General features: G+C 39.1%; 1 protein-coding gene across 5 annotated transcripts in view; it reads right to left on the reverse strand.

The window, feature by feature from the left end:
- Window positions 1-1,768: 1,768 nt before the first annotated feature.
- The window catches only part of LOC124778033 (protein mono-ADP-ribosyltransferase PARP12-like), a 38,881-nt gene continuing 22,502 nt past the window's right edge, over window positions 1,769-18,147 (reverse strand). For 4 of the 5 annotated variants that reach the window (XR_007015827.1, XR_007015826.1, XR_007015824.1 and 1 more), the window contains 2 exons: window positions 4,066-4,175; window positions 1,769-3,784 (listed from right to left, as the gene is read on the reverse strand). Coding sequence is in view for 1 of the 5 variants with exons in the window: in XM_047253616.1 (XP_047109572.1) it covers window positions 3,198-3,784; window positions 4,066-4,099 (621 nt within the window). In the remaining 4 variants the exon portion in view is untranslated. The remainder of the gene's footprint in view (window positions 3,785-4,065; window positions 4,176-18,147) is intronic. The other variant, XR_007015825.1, reaches the window with a different exon arrangement.

Consider the following 18,147-nt stretch of genomic DNA (forward strand, 5'->3'; position numbering starts at 1 on the left):
CAGGTACAGCGAAGCCAAGGGAGACGAACAAGAATTCAACAATTTTCACTAAATCCTCAGAAGATGAAGATAAAAAAACCACGGAGTTGTTATTTACGACATTCCTTGTTGACCATAACTTGCCCTTACGATGCGGGATGTGTGTTCACGAAATGTTTCTTGCTTTGAAAATAGTCTGCAAGCACAGTTGTGGGAATGAGTTCGAGCACTTTGCCCTGACAACAGACAGCAGTGATGACATGAATGACAAAAAGCTCTACCCAGTAGTTTTGGAACTTGTCGACGCTGAGAATACACTGATTTGAATTGTATCTGAATTTGAGAAACCAATGAGAATACAAGCAAAGAAATAGTTAGTGTTTTGGATAATGAACTAAAGAAGAGGGAGATCCGTGGGATAATTGTAGGTTCCGCATGTGGCATTTCCAATGGTGTAAGGTCTGTTACGGCACAGAGTAATATGTTTTCCGAGTTATAAAATTTTTAATGGAGTTCAACCACCTTGACATAGGCTGGTTACGCGATGATTAGCAGCGGACCAGGAAGCATGGTGATGCAAGACAGATGGGCAGCACAGTCTGCAGTAGCTGAGTGAGAGATAACACACACAGTGGGAAAGCAGAAATTGACAGCAACTAAGCAAAATAACACGCACACTCATTCACATGGTGGGATGCTGCAAGAAGCAATAGACATGGTCAGGGAAAACACCAACAGACCGATTTAACTAGCTGTTAAGAAAGAATTAAAGCAAGTGTGGCAGAATTACGAGGCCACATGCAGTGTGGTCATCGCTAGTAAACCACACGTCATAGAAATAGAGAGAGCTCTTTAAATATCGGAGCCCCAGCTCCAAGTACAGGAGAACAGCTTCAGGTCAATGGGAATGATGGAGTCTTTGTCGATGACATTCCATTCCATGACCATGTTGTTTTAGCTAGCCGTGTTTCAGGTCATCCAGCGCAGTACCAGCCAGCTGTGGAGTGCCCTGGAGTTGAACTCCACTGACGAACTTCATGCTGTGTCACACCAACCACTACTGATGGGAGAACTGATGAACTACCAGCAGCAGAGTAGTACCAGGTACTGTACACTCTGAGTGTGGGACAGATGACGACCACCAGGGTTCCTGGCGGACCACCATCTCTCACACCTAAGCCCATCTGGGCCAGCAGTACTGGGTTGAACGCCTGCCGCCTACACCACAATGTGGATGGAGTGGTACAGGGAAGAAGAGGCATGGAGTGGGCTCTAGTACTCTCCTCAGCTGGTAGTAGCTATCCATGCTGTACCAGGCTGGGCTAAGCATCTGTATCATCGCAAGAGGAACAATGTCACACAGGCGCAAGTAATAGCATAGCGTCAGACACAGAGTGTCTGTCCATGACCAGGGTAGGAGGTAACTACGACCAACAATGCACCACTCTCTGTAAAAGCTGCCAAAATAAAGATTCACTGAATAATCGTGTTTTCTTAGCACCACGAGCTCTTCCAAACGATTCCTGACATCGGGCCGAGGCGTCATCCACTCGGCCCCTCTGTAGGTACATTATTTGTCTAGAAAATACTAGTATTCATGTGCAAGGCTGTATTTTCCCTCTTGTACACTTGGCTGTCCAAAAAAAACTGTAACTGTGTTGTAAATATTAATGTTGAATAGTTTTTAATTGATATTTTGTAACACTTTACAGATGGCCTTCAGGGAAATTAAGAGGTGAAACAGCTGAATTGTGAGTTGGGAGGTGGATGGGTGATAATAAGTGATCAGTTTTTATTATCGAAAGTCAGTTTTTAATGTCGAAAGTAATAACACATTTGCTCTTTAATCATACTCACATAGGCCAACATCTGTGCAGGGGCAGTCTATTGTAAGCTTTGCTGACATTTCTTATTTTTTGCTAAGGAGCTTCAAGAGACAAAACGCTCTGAAGACATGTAAGCAAATCTTCAATGAAAACCCACACAAAATATTGAAGTATATTTCTACTAGGTTGTTGCCTCTGCTACAGTGTGTATGAAGGGTCTTAGAGCAGTGGAACCCTTTAAAAATGCTCTTCTGTGAATCATATTAAGTTGAGGCACAGTTTGAAAATGCATCTACAAAGCTTTACCCTCTGTTTCTCAGCTCTATTCTTCCACTTCACAATTCCTTAAATGTATTCCTCTAATAAGAGGCCTAACTTATTCATAAACTTCATTCAAAATTAAATAATCTTTTCAGTGATCTTATTGGTCGCTTTGTAACAGCATCCTGATTTCTGGAGTTCAATAGTAGTTTGCTTCATTTAAAATTTTGGCCTGTTAAGATACAGAAAAATGACAGAGTTGCTCAATGGGGCAAACGCGAAGGCTTACATAAATGAAGTTTCTGTGACAAAACTACACTGAAATATTTTCCAACGTCAGATTGTTCTACACAAAAAGTGTGAGTATATTGTCAACAAATGGCCAGTTAAAAATAAGTTTCTTCAGCATGCTGAAGTTACTGAGGTTTCCCAGCAAAAATTGAAGAGTTTTTCACCTATGGATTATATGATTGACCAATTTTCTAAAATGCTATTGTCAGAAAAAAAAAAGAATCTTTGTGAACAGAGTTCAGTTGTTACCAATTTGATGCATTCCATTTTGGAAAGGATGAGAGGTCTGAAAGAATTTGGTATGAGATTTCAAAACTCACTCATGCTTCAGGAATATGAAAGTACCCTTCACTCAGTAAGCTAATGATGGGTGTTCTTCTGGAACCTCATAGTAACTCCCCAGTGTAAAAAGGTTTTAGTTTGGTGAATAAGGACAACACAGAATTTTGTGCTAATATGAACACAGAATTGTGAAGCTCTCTGTTAGTGTAGAAGGTGCATATGATTTCAAACAAAAAGCATGTCACTAGTTTACTTTCAACAAACAGGATCCGCTAGCTGTTAAGGGGGAAATTAGAATATTCTATTCAAAAACTGATCCTTCAACTTCTACTTCAGAGATGTGCAGATCTGAGACTGTGTCAAACTCTAATAATAATCAGGCTCTGTATATATCAGTCTCTGAATATATTGCATTTGTTTCAGCTGTGTGTTGTTTTTTTCAGTAATGTCTGATATAGGATCAAAATCAAAATATCTTGCCGCCACCACTGCCCATGTATCCCCCCCCCCCCCCCCCTCTCCTGCCTGCACTATCTGGCAAATTACTAATTGGTTTTCTTAAAAGTTGTCATCTATGTAGATTTTGTAGTAAATGATATATTCTGGGTAAAATTCATTGTCACAGTGCTTAACATATACTTGATAATGATCTCCAATAGTTGTATCAGAACCAGTGGGAGGCACTATATTCGTGTTATTACCTTCTGCAGTATTATTAACTAGTACAGTTGCGACAATCATTGCCATGTCAGTCCTATTCTTCCATTTATAATCAAAATTGTACTTAGAATAGAAATTGGCATAGGTGGTTGATGGACTGAAACTAATGCCTTGACCATACCTGACTCGCTCTGAACATCGCCAATTCAAGTTATTCGTAATTATAGACTCCATATTATCTCTGCTTGTAGCATGATACAGAGTCATTTCCTTAGCACTGCCATATCTGTTCACATATTCTGCCTTTTTCAGCTGATAACAGCACCACAAATATGGGTTCACAACCTTCACAACTGATGTGACCTGCAAGTCGTGTGGCATATGTACTGAAATATCACCCACTGCAACTTCAACTTCATTGGAAGATGTGTCTGTCCAACTTGGAGGTAGATGCCGCAGTGCTAGTTCTTCCATTGCTGTGTCACCTGTGACAGAAATTAATTAAGAAGTCAGGAAAGACAACCAAATTGATTTCAACCAAACATATATCACTTACAGTCTGTGGGAATGTGTGGGGAAGGGGAGTGGTTACCTTTGAAAGGGAGAGGAGGGTAAAAAAGAAGCATAGCTCATCATGTACAAGTAGCTGAGAATGAGAGCACTTTGTGACTTGTAACAAATTTTATGCACGATCTCAAACATTTTCAACACTTCTTCTTGCCCACCTCCCAACAAAATTGTGAAAGGAAAGAAGTTTATCACTTACTACATTTCCAGTGTTCTTGCAGTATAACTGCCATATCTTGCACTGCCTTTTAATTTATTACTTCTTTGTTAATAACTCTATTTGCAATGCATTTTGGAGGCAGAATGTACCTGCAAAAATATATAACTGTATGATACGTAGTTCAGGAGATATGGTATAAACACTGAGCTGCATGAAAACGAAACTATAGGGTGAAATTCGCTGCACAAACAGGTGAAATCTGGGTATAGATGTGTGAGAAATATGTTAAATATTTGCTAAATATATGTGACAAGCGTATGCAGGCAAAGCCTGGGAAAAAGACTCCTTTTAAACTCCCTAGATCAGTTTCATCCAAACTTGGTACACATATTACATAACCTCAAATGAAATACTGATGGATGTAAGAACTGGCAACCTCCTTTGAGATGGGGGTGATAACGTAGAGAGAGAAGTTCAGAGGAAGAGATGGATAAACAGGCATGGGGCAGGAGGAGATGGACTGAAAAAGGGAAGAGGACGAGGAGAGGAGGAAATGGACAGAGAAAGTTAAGAGGGGGGAGATGGAGTGGGCATGAGAAAGGGGGGGGGGGGGGTGAGGAGGTGGGCAGAAGAGGGAGAAGCACAAAAACTGAGGGGCCCGGGGGGGGGGGGGGGGATGAATTACTGGAATTTGAATACATACACCTCCAGGCAAAGCTGGGTACTCAGCTAGTAATGCATAAAATGTTTCTATAGCATTCTGCAAAGAGAAATGCCAAACCATTAAACATGAACAGTTTTAGAGAAATTTGAAGATTGCCATTCTTCAAAGACAAGGCATAAATACAGAAAATTCTGCATATATTTCAACCATTCATGGAGTTGGAGCAGTATCCCACACCAGAAAAGTAATGGGTCAGAGAATACTTGAACCTGTAAAAGCTCTTTTTCTAAAAGATCAGAACACACCATCAATCAATGTAATTAGAACTAATACTACCTATCGTAGGAGCTAATTTCACCAACCCTGCAGTTAATCTAATTACACGTGACATAGTGATACCGAACTGCCTTATATTTTGTTCAGGAACAGGATGTAATAAAAGCACTTCCCTGTGCACTAGCTACAGTGCAGTTTAGCAGTCTCCAACCACTGTCATAGTAAGTACCTTCCCAAGTAACCTTACCATGTTAACAAGGGACAGTATGGGTGCCATCAAGCACAGTGTATCTTGGGTATTTGTTGGATCTCGTACAAATCTGTAACTATTGGAAATCTCTTTTTCTGAAAATTGAATGATAACTGTAATGTTCCAATGTTGACTGGAATACTCTCTTTCAAATTCTAAAGGTGGCAGGGGTAAAATACAGGGAGCAAAAGGCTATTTACAATTTGTACAAAAACCAGATGGCAGTTATAAGGGTCTTGGGACATGAAAGGGAAGCAGTGGTTGGGAAGGGAGTGAGACAGGGTTGTAGCCTGTCCCCGATGTTATTCAATCTGTATATTGAGCAAGAAGTAAAGGAAACAAAAGAAAAATTTGGAGTAGGTATTTAAGTCTATGGAGAAGAAATAAAAACGTTGAGGTTCGCTGATGACATTGTAATTCTGTCAGAGACAGCAAAGGACTTGGAAGAGTTGTTGAATGGAATGGACAGTGTCTTGAAAGGAGGATATAAGATGAACATCAACAAAAGCAAAACGAGGATAATGGAATGTAGTCGAATTAAATCGGGTGATGCTGAGGGAATTAGATTAGACACTTAAAGTAGTAAAGGAGTTTTGCTATTTGGGGAGCAAAATAACTGATGATGGTCGAAGTAGAGAGGATATAAAATGTAGACTGGCAATGGCAAGGAAAGCGTTTCTGAAGAAGAGAAATTTGTTAACATCAAGTGTAGATTTAAGTGTCAGGAAGTCGTTTCTGAAAGTATTTGTATGTAGTGTAGCCATGTATGGAAGTGAAACATGGACGATAAATAGTTTGGACAAGAAGAGAATAGAAGCTTTCGAAATGTGGTGCTACAGAAGAATGCTGAAGATTAGATGGGTAGATCACATAACTAATGAGGAAGTATTGAATAGAATCGGGGAGAAGAGGAGTTTGTGGCACAACTTGACAAGAAGAAGGGATCGGTTGGTAGGACACGTTCTGAGGCATCAAGGGATCACAAATTTAGCATTGGAGGGCAGCGTGGAGGGAAAAAATCATAGAGGGATACCAAGAGATGAATACACTAAGCAGATTCAGAAGAATGTAGGTTGCAGTAAGTACTAGGAGATGAAGAAGCTTGCACAAGATCGAGTAGCATGGAGAGCTGCATCAAACCAGTCTCAGGACTGAAGACAACAACAACAACAACAACAACAACAACTGTAATGTTATTATTTGAGTAGCAGAAGAGCTAATACTTTAATTTTTTACAGAATGCAAGTCAATCCTTTAGATTTTCTGCAATAACATGTTTATTTACTTTCTGTTAGCATTTCATAGTTGATTACGCCTTTATTCAGTCTTTATACACAACAGCATGCACCACATGAAAACTAAGGTACCACAGTCTGATAGTGATATTGCCGTACAGCATCCAGCTCTGACAGTAAACAGGGTGGTGCAGAATTCACACATGGATTATGATGCCTCGCAATTTTTTAATTAATCTTATCTTCTTCTTCAGGATTGTGAAGTACATTTGAGAGACACACTATGGAGAGATTGAGTCCTAAGCAGAGCACAAACCTGATAGAACTTAATTTCAAAATAAAAGATCCGTAATCCTCATTTACAGAGCATACAGTTGATAATAAAGTATGTAAAACTATCCTCATTAAGACTACCATTCTGCGCCTGGTAGCCCACTTCCAGCAATATTATTCAGTCTGATTTGCCAAAGAATGGGTAGATGACATTCGATTCAAACTCCAGAAAACATTCACTGAGTGAGGGGCAACATTAAAGACAATCCTCAAACATCAACCTGGAGATGTCACTCAGCTTGGGATGCACTGAAGGTCACTGCAAAGAATTTTAATGATGGAGTTGAAACTATTCCCAGAGAAAGTTCAATTGGTGCAGAGTGTGAATCCAGCAGGTGCTCATGCACCAGAAATCAACAACAACTTGACCTCATATTTTAAGGAACAAAAAGCACACTTGGAAGGAATCAGCCCCAGCAGTGGATCTCACATGAAAATTTGGGTCATAATTCTGATAGTTACGGCCTTATAAAAGTAAAGTTTTTAAACTGCTTTTGTGTTGGTTATGAGGTCTATTCCGATGTCCGATTCCACCCGTCAGCTTTGACTAGTGACATAATGTGTGATGTTCTTTTGTTCATGCCACAGATTGTAGTTATGAATGTTAAATGCTTTTTCTGGATTTCTTCGTTACACGCGCATATTAAAAATGTGATGTACATTTTTTTTTTTTTTGCTTTCATGTTGTAGTTTGTTTTTGGTATCTGTGTTGATGAAGGTATTCATGATTTATAAGATTCTGATTTTTTACTCAATTGCTTTCCATTATGGATGAGTCAGTTGTGTTTACAGTGAAAATGCTCCTTGACAGAATGACTTACTGTACATATATTATGAAACTTTTACAATCACAGGGCATTATTGCAGAATTGTGCAAGGGCAATGTTTGTGGTAATTATATGGTGATATGGTGTTGACAAAGGTTCCACCTTCAAGAACCTCCGACGAATACACGAGGAGGTGCAGAAAAAATAATAGATGTAGGTGTATACACAGAGGGACCTGGTTCCAAAAATCGAGCCTCTATTTAGAAGTAATAGTCATGTTAACCTGTTATTTTTACGTTGAATATTCTATCTGTCATCCACAAAACAGGGGTTGCATATGGCACTGTAGTTGCCTTTATTGAAAATAACCATTAATTTGCGAAGAACACCAAACAATGATATTCACCTGTGAGTGCCATCAGCACTGACACACTCAAAAATATTCTTTGAATGTAGCAATGTTGTTATGCAGATAATTAGCATTGTCTTGTAATCTAATCTAAAACAAGTCAATCTTTGTATTGCAGTGCATTATGGAAGGCCACTGTTAGGCAAAATCTTAACTTGAGGAAGTTTGTCAGAATACTGAGCAGATAATTAACCATTCTTAAAGCAAGTAGCAGGAAAGTATTGCTCAGAGAATATAGTGTAAGTTTATTAGTACTTTTGTCTATAATTTTCAGTGATTCCCTGAATTTCAAATGAGCTGCCATAAATCTACATGGATACTCTGCAAATAACATTTAAGTGCCTGGCAGAGGGTTCACTGAATCATGTTCACAGTTCTCTTATTCCAATCTCGTATAGCATGCAGAAAGAATGAACACTTATATCTCTCCATATGAGCTCTGATTTCCCTTATTTTATCATGGTGGTAGTTTCTCCCTTTGCAGTTCAGTATCAACAAAACATTTTTGTATTCAGAGGAGGAATTTGGTGATTGAATGAGTGGATACTGCTGCAGCAAAAAATGCCTTTGTTTTAATGATGTCCAGCCCAAATCCTGTATCATTTCAGTGACACTCCCTCCCATATTTTGCGATAATACAAAACATGCCGCCCTCCTTTGAACTTTTTCGATGTACTCCGTCAGTCTTATCTGGTAAGGCTTCCACACCGCGCAGCAGTATTCTAAAAGAGGACAGACAAGTGAGTGTAGGCAGTCTCCTTAGTAGATCTGCTACATTTTCTAAGTGTCCTGCCAATAAAAGACAGTCTTTGCTTAGCCTTCCCAGCAACATTTTCTGTGTGTTCTTTCAAACAAGTTGTTTGTAATTTTAATTCCTAGGTATTTAATTGAATTAACGGTCTTTAGATTTGACTGATTTCTCATGTAACCATACTTTAATGAACTCCTATTAGCACTCATGTGGATGAACACACACTTTTCGTTATTTAGGGTCAACTGCCAATTTTCGCACCATTCAGATATCTTTTCTAAATCATTTTGCAATTTGTTTTGATCTTCTGATGACTTTATTAGTCAATAAATGACAGCCTCATCTGCAAAACAACCTATGACGGCAACTCAAAGTGTCTCCCAAATAGTTTTTATAGGTAAGAAACAGCAAAGGACCTATAACACTACCTTGAGGAAGACTGCCATAAGGCTTTGCTTAAGTATTTGAATTAATGCAAAACAATTTGGTGGGTGGACTTCCATGACTACAACAAGAGGAATTTTGCTCAATTGTTTGAAATTAGGCAAAAATGGGATTACCAATCACTTTTCATTAAGCTGATGTCATTGCACAAGGACGGAATCTGGTGGATCTAATGCAAGAAGAGTAAAGATGATTTAAGGTTTCAGGGTCATTGAGATGTGCAGCTTCATTGGAAACTCCCAGCAGATCCTCCAGTATGTAGAACTTCGGCTAAAAGAATTTTACTGTTCTTCTGTAGATATAGCTATACAATTATCAGTAGTATCATTCACACTTAGTGTCACATTGACAGTCTTATTAACTTCAAGTTATTACTTTACTGAAAGAGAATTTCTTGACATTTTTTTTAAATTCAGACAGTTTTCATTCAAATCAGATTAGATTTTTGCCAAGTAACTTAAATTCAGTTAAGAAAGCGATTTTAAAGGTTCAATCATCATTCCCTTGTGATAGTGTAGGCTGTTTGACTAACATTAATACAAGGAAATGAAAGCATATGGCTGTTTGTGCTATTATTTATACCTTCCAATTTCATTGCAGAAATCGCAAATAGCTTTATGAATGAAGACATGCTAGACAGAGAAAGACAGTGGACTGATGTTCACTGCTTATTTACAAGAGGACAATAATGGCAATAACAAGGGTGCCCTTCCACCAATTTCACAATCGTCAAACAGCATCACTGGTACAGCAGGACAGGGATGTAAAAACATGAATGCAGATGACGATGATGATGATGATGACTATGACGCCTGCTTCAAATGTCTAATATTTTTACATTCCGCTTTACTCCTGTCCGTAACAAAGGAGTGTCTGAAATGAACTTTTGGCTTTTGAAACAGTTGAAAGAAGGGTAATCTCTCTTAATGGTCAGAAGGGATTTTAAATTACTAAAACAAAAGAGGGATTTGTACATTTGGAGTACGACCATTCAAAACTTGGGTACACATCATCAAAAGTTTTCCAAGTTCGACACAATCTGTCTAGACAAATTTAATAAAGCATGTTAAAAAAAAAAATGACAATTCATGATACTAATATAAAGTGCTGGGCATTCGTGCCACAATGGAGGTGGAACTAAAAAGGTTTAGAACATCTGCTGGGTGGGTGTATGCTTTCAAAAGGACACGCATTGTGTGTCAGAAAATAAGCCACTTCACCCCAAGTAGAAAGCTGGTTAACAGAGACTGTGATACTTGTTGCATGTGAAGCATTTCACTAGCAGAAATGGAAGTGGCCAGTGGACACAATGTATACACTACAGATCAGAGCAGTTTTAATTCTGAAATTATGCCAAGCTGATATCCTGCCAAAAAATGGATGAGAGATGTCAACAGAGTAGTGCACTCCATCTACAACACAACGCACAGCTACACAATAATGCCAGTGGTACCCGCAGATGGACACGTAGGTCACTTCTGTATGTAGTTTTAAGAAGAGCGAACAGGCATGTCTGAGCTGCAAGTCAAACGAAGTTTGTTTGATGTGACAGTATATTGGAGCTGTCACCTCATCTTCTGGAAAAGTAAACAAGGAACATCTATGGATGTGGCAACAGAAGCTGTTCTATAGAGTCATGCAAAATCACAGAAGAGCAGTTTTAATTGTGGACACATTTTACGGCCACAAAAGATTGTCAATGTGTGACTAGCGTGGAGCAGGAGACACTGCAATTTCTGTATTGACTATACCACTGCTAGATGTAATTGACTTACACAAATTCAGCAGTTTTGCCTGCAGCTTTACCAACTTTCTTCAAATATGCAGTTTCTTTTTCACAGGCAGTTATGTGCACCAGTATTTCAGCCAGTCTTCGAATATGCTTGGTATCAAAGTGGCTACACTAGTAACTGGCCAGATCACTTTCAACATCCAGCGAAATACTGTACTATTTTGACATTGCTAATGCACTTTGTTCATTGTGTCTGTGTGGTTTCTAACCTATAGCTGGTGGCAGGGGTCTCTTTGCTTTGAACATTTTTAATATGTGATTCGCAAATGCAGCATAAATGAATGACTATCACTAAAGAAGTTGCACAGCAGCCATCTAGATATTAACATCACTGTTGTGTATTATTTGCTTTGGATTGTAAAGCTGACAGTGTTAAGGTAAAGTATATTTGCAGGAGTTGTTCTATTCTTCAACACGACTCGAATGATTAAGTTGTAAATCCAAAATTATGAATTTCATTTCATAATACTACTTCAATTGTTTATATTTTTCACGTTGCTTTTGAATTACACACTCATATTACCTACCCTCCCCCCCCCCTTTTTGCGTAAAACGTGTTCTCGAACTGAAATTCAAAACACATTGTGCAAGTGATCCCTCCCTCCCTCCTTTTCCCAGAAGGGTTCTGGTTGTCACTTTGCTGTACAGTACTTTGCATTCAAGTATTAGGTGGCTGCATTGGGATGGAGCAAGTGACAAACAACCAGTGCATGTGCTATTTAAAAGCTATACTTTCAAAATATCATAACTGCATATCACCAGAATTATGGCCCAAATATTTGTACAGGATCAAATGCTAGAGCTGATATCTTGCATGTGTGCTTCTTTTCTCCTTAAAATATGAAGTTGGTGATGTTTTCTTGTCAGATTTGCATGACTTGATGAAACAACATGACTTTCAAAGAATGTGTATACGTCAACAAACCAGCAACTATCAAGCAGCTCAAAAACAATATATGAGTTGAGATTCATGAGTTACAGCCAGCAATTCTTTACAGAGTTGTGAACAATGTACTGCAAAGAGATGCTCTTTTGTGTGGATAAGAATGGTGATCATTTGAAAGACTTTTTTCACATCTTGTTTTTTCAAATTTTCCAGCCAAGTATTTCATATTGTACACAGGAGGAATTAATTAAATGCATTTCCAAACAAGGAAGCTACACACTATTCAAACCCACATGCGACTTCTGTGCTACACCGCACGGGACACACAAGCATTAGTGATGCAACAAATTGAATGAGGAACATTGAAGTAGACAATATGCCCTCAGGATTAAAATTTATTTGAAAAATAAAGTGAATTATATATCAATGATCATTTGTTTATTTATTTATTTTATGACCTTCGTTGGAGCACTCTTGTCAGTTATACAATGCTTTATGCAAGTTGCTGTTGTTCAATAATACGTTTCAGTTGAATAATAATTCAGTGAGACAATTCAATAACACAGTGGGTGTACAAAACAAAGATTATTATAATTCATTGTTATATGAAGGGTGTTTTGCTCTTTTGTGTGCACAATTCTTCTTCACTGCTACAGATATTTTCTTTCTTGCTTCATCTGAGCTCACTCTTTCTGTAGTCATTTTAATGATCTTCGTTTGTAGTCTGGTTTGTGTGTCTTGCAATATTCCTGTTTCCTCTTTTGTTTTTTAAGTCAGCTACTATAATTTGAAGTTCCTGTTTCTTCCTTAATTTCTGTGATTCATTTAATATTGTTCTCCTTATTCTACAGCTTTTCTTTAATTCTCGTACTAATTCTCTTTCTGGCATTCTCATCTTTGTCCAAAGGATGAGATGCTTTTCTTCCTGATCATACTCATTACTAGTGTTATTTTCTTGCACAATGTTTAATTTACAACTATTCTCCAATGACCATTTACATGACATTGTTTATTTATGCATATTCTGATTATTATTTTTTTTTATCTTTAGAATTTTGTCAATTTCTGCTGCATTGTTTGTTTTGAAAATGGTTTCAGCTGCATATTATTTTATTTCTGGTTGTGTAACTGTCCTATAATGTATTAATGTTATAACCATAGATGGCTTGTTTTGTTGTATGTGTTTTTCGTGATATAATTGGTTTTGTATAGATTTTTAATTCTGTTTTGCCATACTGATTTCTCATTTAGATTGTATATTATGATTTCGCCTAAATGTTTAAATTCATCAACAGGTTTTATTTTCTGTTGTGGATCAGTTAGCATAATCTCTACTTTTTTCAAATCATATTCCAAGGCCAATTTCCTGTGCTATTTCTTATAGTGATCTTACTTGTCTGGTTTTTTGAACATCGTTGGCCAGGAGAGCAAGAGCAGCAGCATATCTCAAGCAGCTTAAACTTACATCATTTTCGCATTTCTTTTCTGAGTTAGCTACAGTATGTGATCAAAAGTATCTGGACACATGGCTGAAAATGACGTACAAGTTCATTGCGCCCTCTATCGGTAATCCTGGAATTCAACATGGTGTTGGCCCACCCTTAGCCTTGATAACAGCTTCCACTCTCGCAGACATACGTTCAATCAGGTGCTGGAAGGTTTCTTGGGGAATGGCAGCCCATTCTTCATTCTTCAACAATTGCTGCACTGAGGAGATGTACCGATGTCGGTCGGTGAGGCCTGACACGAAGTCGGTGTGGATCCTGATGCAGTTTGGAATTCCTGTGCGATGGTCTGGATAGATGTCTGCCTATCACACATTATGACCCTCTTCAACTGTCGGTGGTCTGTGCCAGTCAACAGACAAGGTCAGGCTGCACGCATCTGTGCTGTACATGTCCCTTTACATTTCCACTTCACTATCACATCAGTAACAGTTTAGGAGTGTGGAAATCTCATGTACAGACATGTGAAACAAGTGACACCCAATCACCTGACCCCGTTCGAAGTCCGTGAGTTCTGCGGAGCGCATCATTCTGCTCTATCGTGATGACTAATGACTACTGAGGTTGCTCATATGGAGCACCTGGCAGCACAATGCACCTAATATGAAAAACTCATGTTTTTGGGTGTGTCCGAATACTTTTGATCACATAGTGTATGTACAGTCCTCTCATGATGTATTCCAGCACACAGTTGAACAGTAATGATGATAGGCAGTCATCTTGTCTTGAGTCAGTTTTTGTGACAGATTGCTCAGAATTTTTTCCTCGACATATGATGACAGTATTATGAAGTGGGTAGACTGCTAATGACCACATTGAGGAGTCGTTGACACACACAGGCACATTGAAAAGATTGTGCAACATTTAAGCTTTTGGACAAAAAATTCCTCCTTCAGAGACACCACACACACACACACACACACACACACACACACACACACACACACACACACACACACACACACACACACACACAAAAAAAAGCAGAACTCGCACCACACACATAGCCACTGTGGACTGCATCTGACGTGAGCAGCAATCTGGGGTGGATGGTGAGGGCAAGTATGAGGCATGTGGTGGGGAGGGGAAAGATAACAGGTTAGGGGTGGGGAATATGATTTGCTGCCTTTGAGAGTGTGCAGGGACAAGGTGGGGACAGGATGGAGCTGCTAAGTGCAAATTTGGGAAGCTGTGCTGGAGGGGGAGGGGAGAGGAGAGGAGAGGAGAAGGGGAACAGACTGGTAGGTGCACTGGTGGAATAGAAGGCACGCGTAGTGCAGAAGTGAGAGCAGAGAAGAGGTAGGGAGGTGGAGGACTGGGACTGGTGAAGGTTCCCAGTTGTCCACTTACCTATTCTTCACTGCTTCTAGTTCACCGCTGCACGTGCCTTGTATTCCAGCAAAGTACCTACTAGTCTTTTCCCCTTATCTACCTCCTTCCTTTTCTATTCTCTCCCCCCCCCCCCCCCTCACATACCAGCATTCTCTTGACAGGCAGCTCATCTTCCTCAATCCCTACCCTGTTATCCCTTCCCCTGCCCACCTCATGTCACTCCTTGCCCCCACCACCCACCCCAGATCGTTGCTCATGTCAAACACAGTCACAGTCAGAGGAAGTAGTCCCATATGTGTGTACTCTCGTTTTCTGACAAAGGCTATGGTCAAAAATGTAATTGTGAGATTGTGATTGTCTTTTCTATGTGCTTGTCTGCAGCTCAGCAATCATCTTTACGGTGAGTTACTACTTATCCTCACATTAGTATTGATTCTTAGAGTATTTGTGCATGTTATCTGTTGGATGGATTGATCATCGGGGTCTCATTTCATCAATATGGTGTCTGTGACACATAAATAGCTGGCCACACAAGTGGACGTCCATGATGGTCCAAAACCGCAGGCAATTTCTTTGCGTATCTCTTAACAGATTGGGTCTGCAGACCTGAAGCCCACTATTTCCTACTAATGTACGGGCCATGCCCATCGGATGTAATCTCACTAATCTACCTGCGGGCTGAGTCTGTCTGTGTGTGTGGCGTAATGAGGCACATTTTCATGGTTTATCTGTGGACTGCAGTGCTCCTCACCAGACCAGAGGCCTCGAGCAATGGACTGCAGGTATTGTGACTGTCTCACCTAGTAAATTGTATAGTGCAGCATTTTATAGACCTTATATTTATTGTAATATATTTTTGACACTTCAAAAGCAGTTTATATATTAGAAACTATGAATGATAAAAAGAAGAAAATTGTGGCAGTCACTGGCAGTTTGTACACTATGTACTCATGTATTTCCCAAAAGAAAAATCACACAATACCTGTAAAATAATAGACATAAAACAGTGGATAATAACTGACAATATCAAATATGGTAAAACCAACATTTTACTGGCAGTCACCTACTGTGTTGGTTTACACAACTCTTCCCAGTCTTACACACTTCTTTCGAGAGGCCCACTTTTTCCTGAGGTTATTTCTGAAATCAGTGAAGGTATTTTAAATCTGTCTTTGCGACTCCAAAGAAATGCATATTTTTGTCATCAAATGTGTTTCCTTTTATTGAAGTAAAATAACATCAGTGCTCTTAATGAAATATATATACCATTTGGCTTGCTTCCTCCTTCTAAAATCAGTTCATTGCAAAAGATGTCGATGTTAGACCTTAAAGATTTTTGCTCATTTCTTTGCCAACTTTTTTTTTGTTTTGCTTTTTTTCCTTACCTGTGAGATCTCAAAATTTGTCAGGGAAACATGCTAAAACTTGTCTGGAAATCAGGGAATTTACCTTCGGGTAACTTCCAGCAACCCTGGTGCCTCTCTGCAACTCAATATGTCCTTTATGTTATGAGTAGCAATCTATTCTTTCCATTGACTTATTAATAATTCTTTTAATCATAAACAAATTAAATTAAATTAACTTGCCTGAAACATCATGAGCAGCCGGATATTATGAACTTTCATATTCAATAAAGAAGGCTGCCTTCCTGCCTGGAGCAGCTATTTAGGACTATCACAATTGCAATTTCATAAACAAGAGGCTTTGCCAAATTATTTTTCCACACAATTACAGAGCCTCCACCTCCATGGATTCATGAGGTTGCCTCCATACCCGTACACGTCCAGCCACTCAATACAATTTGAAATGAGACAAGTCTGACCAGGCACCACGTTCCAGTCATCAACAGTCCAATGTCTGTGTTGACTGGCCCAGGCGAGGCATAAAGCTGTGTGTCGTACAATCATCAAGGGTACACGAGTGGGCCTTCGGCTCCAAAAGCCCATATCAACAATGACACTTGTTGATGGCCCAGCATTGAAATCTGCAGCAATTTGTTGAAGGATTGCACTTCCGTCACGTTGAACGAATCTCTTCAGTCGTTGTTGGTCCCATTCTTGTATGATCTTTGTCCAGCCGCAGCAATGTCGGAGGTTTGATGTTTTACCAGATTCCTGGTATTCATGGACACTTGTGAAATGGTGGTACAGGAAAATCTCCACTTCATCGCTACCTTGGAGATTCTGTGCTCCGACTATAACACTATGTTCAAACTCACTTAAACCTTGATAATCTGCCATTGTAGTAGCAGAAAGCAATCTAACAACTGTGCCAGACACTTGTTGTATTATATAGGCGATGCTGACCATGGCACCATCTTCTGCCTGTTTACATATCTCTGTAGTTGAGTACGCATGCCTATACCAGTTTCTTTGGCGCTTCAGTGTAGATAAGCATTTGCTATTTGTAGAAAAATATTTATATCATTTGTATTACGTCAAGAATATAGATAGGGCCAGTTTCATGTAATTTTTAAAGTAATGCTACATGTTTCACAAGATCTACTCTTAGGTTATGTTGCATTTCATTCAGCAACTGCCAGCTAACAATTTTTGTGTTATTAAGTGTATGTTTCATCTCATCAGAAGAGATAGCCACAGCAACACCTGCACTGAACAGTATATCAATAGAGTACTGTCATCATCATCATCATCATCATCATCATCATCATCATTTCCGGTTTTGTTACTACATTCAAAGGAAATACGTTTCTCTGATGAAAGACTCGGGAACTTGCATCATGCATGAAACATTGATAAAACAGTGACTTGAGGTATTGCATTGTCTTTTGTCAGGAGGGGAGTATATAATTTTTAAGTGAACACACAGCACAGTCCTGTATGTTTCCACAAAGAATGCCATGCAGATATATAACTAGGACACCCTAAATCATCTGTATCTTTATACCAGTGCAATAGGGATTGAAGCCATCTAACATATTAGTACATCAGACGAAGCACTTTCAACAGATGAATATTTTCAATGAAAAACATTCGAGAGCACATGAAGCAGTCAGTTTATTATTTAAGACCGTATCAGAGAACATGTTTGAGATGGTTTCAAGACAAAGATTATGAGTAGCACCCCATCTACTGAGTCTTCAACTGTACCAAGAGCAGCTTTGTGCGAAGAATGGAGTTCACTTTTATGGAGCTCTTAGACACCACAATATATTCAAATATTGCTGTATAGCTACTAGTGGTAATCACACCCGTAACATGATTTGTGCTATACTAACGGATAAAATCTAATTTTACACATTTCAAGTGGTTTTACACACACACACACACACACACACACACACACACACACACACACACAAAACTTGGGTGTGTTGTGTATATTATAATGAAGAACATTTAAACAACCCACTGACTTACTGAAATATGTGCTCATATCAGTGTGCATCCCATACCAAGAGCGAAGTAGTATTGCATGAACAGTACTATGAACTACCTCTGCTATCATCTAAGACGA

The sequence above is a fragment of the Schistocerca piceifrons genome, chromosome 2, assembly GCF_021461385.2.
Source record: "Schistocerca piceifrons isolate TAMUIC-IGC-003096 chromosome 2, iqSchPice1.1, whole genome shotgun sequence".
Lineage (NCBI taxonomy): Eukaryota > Metazoa > Arthropoda > Insecta > Orthoptera > Acrididae > Schistocerca > Schistocerca piceifrons.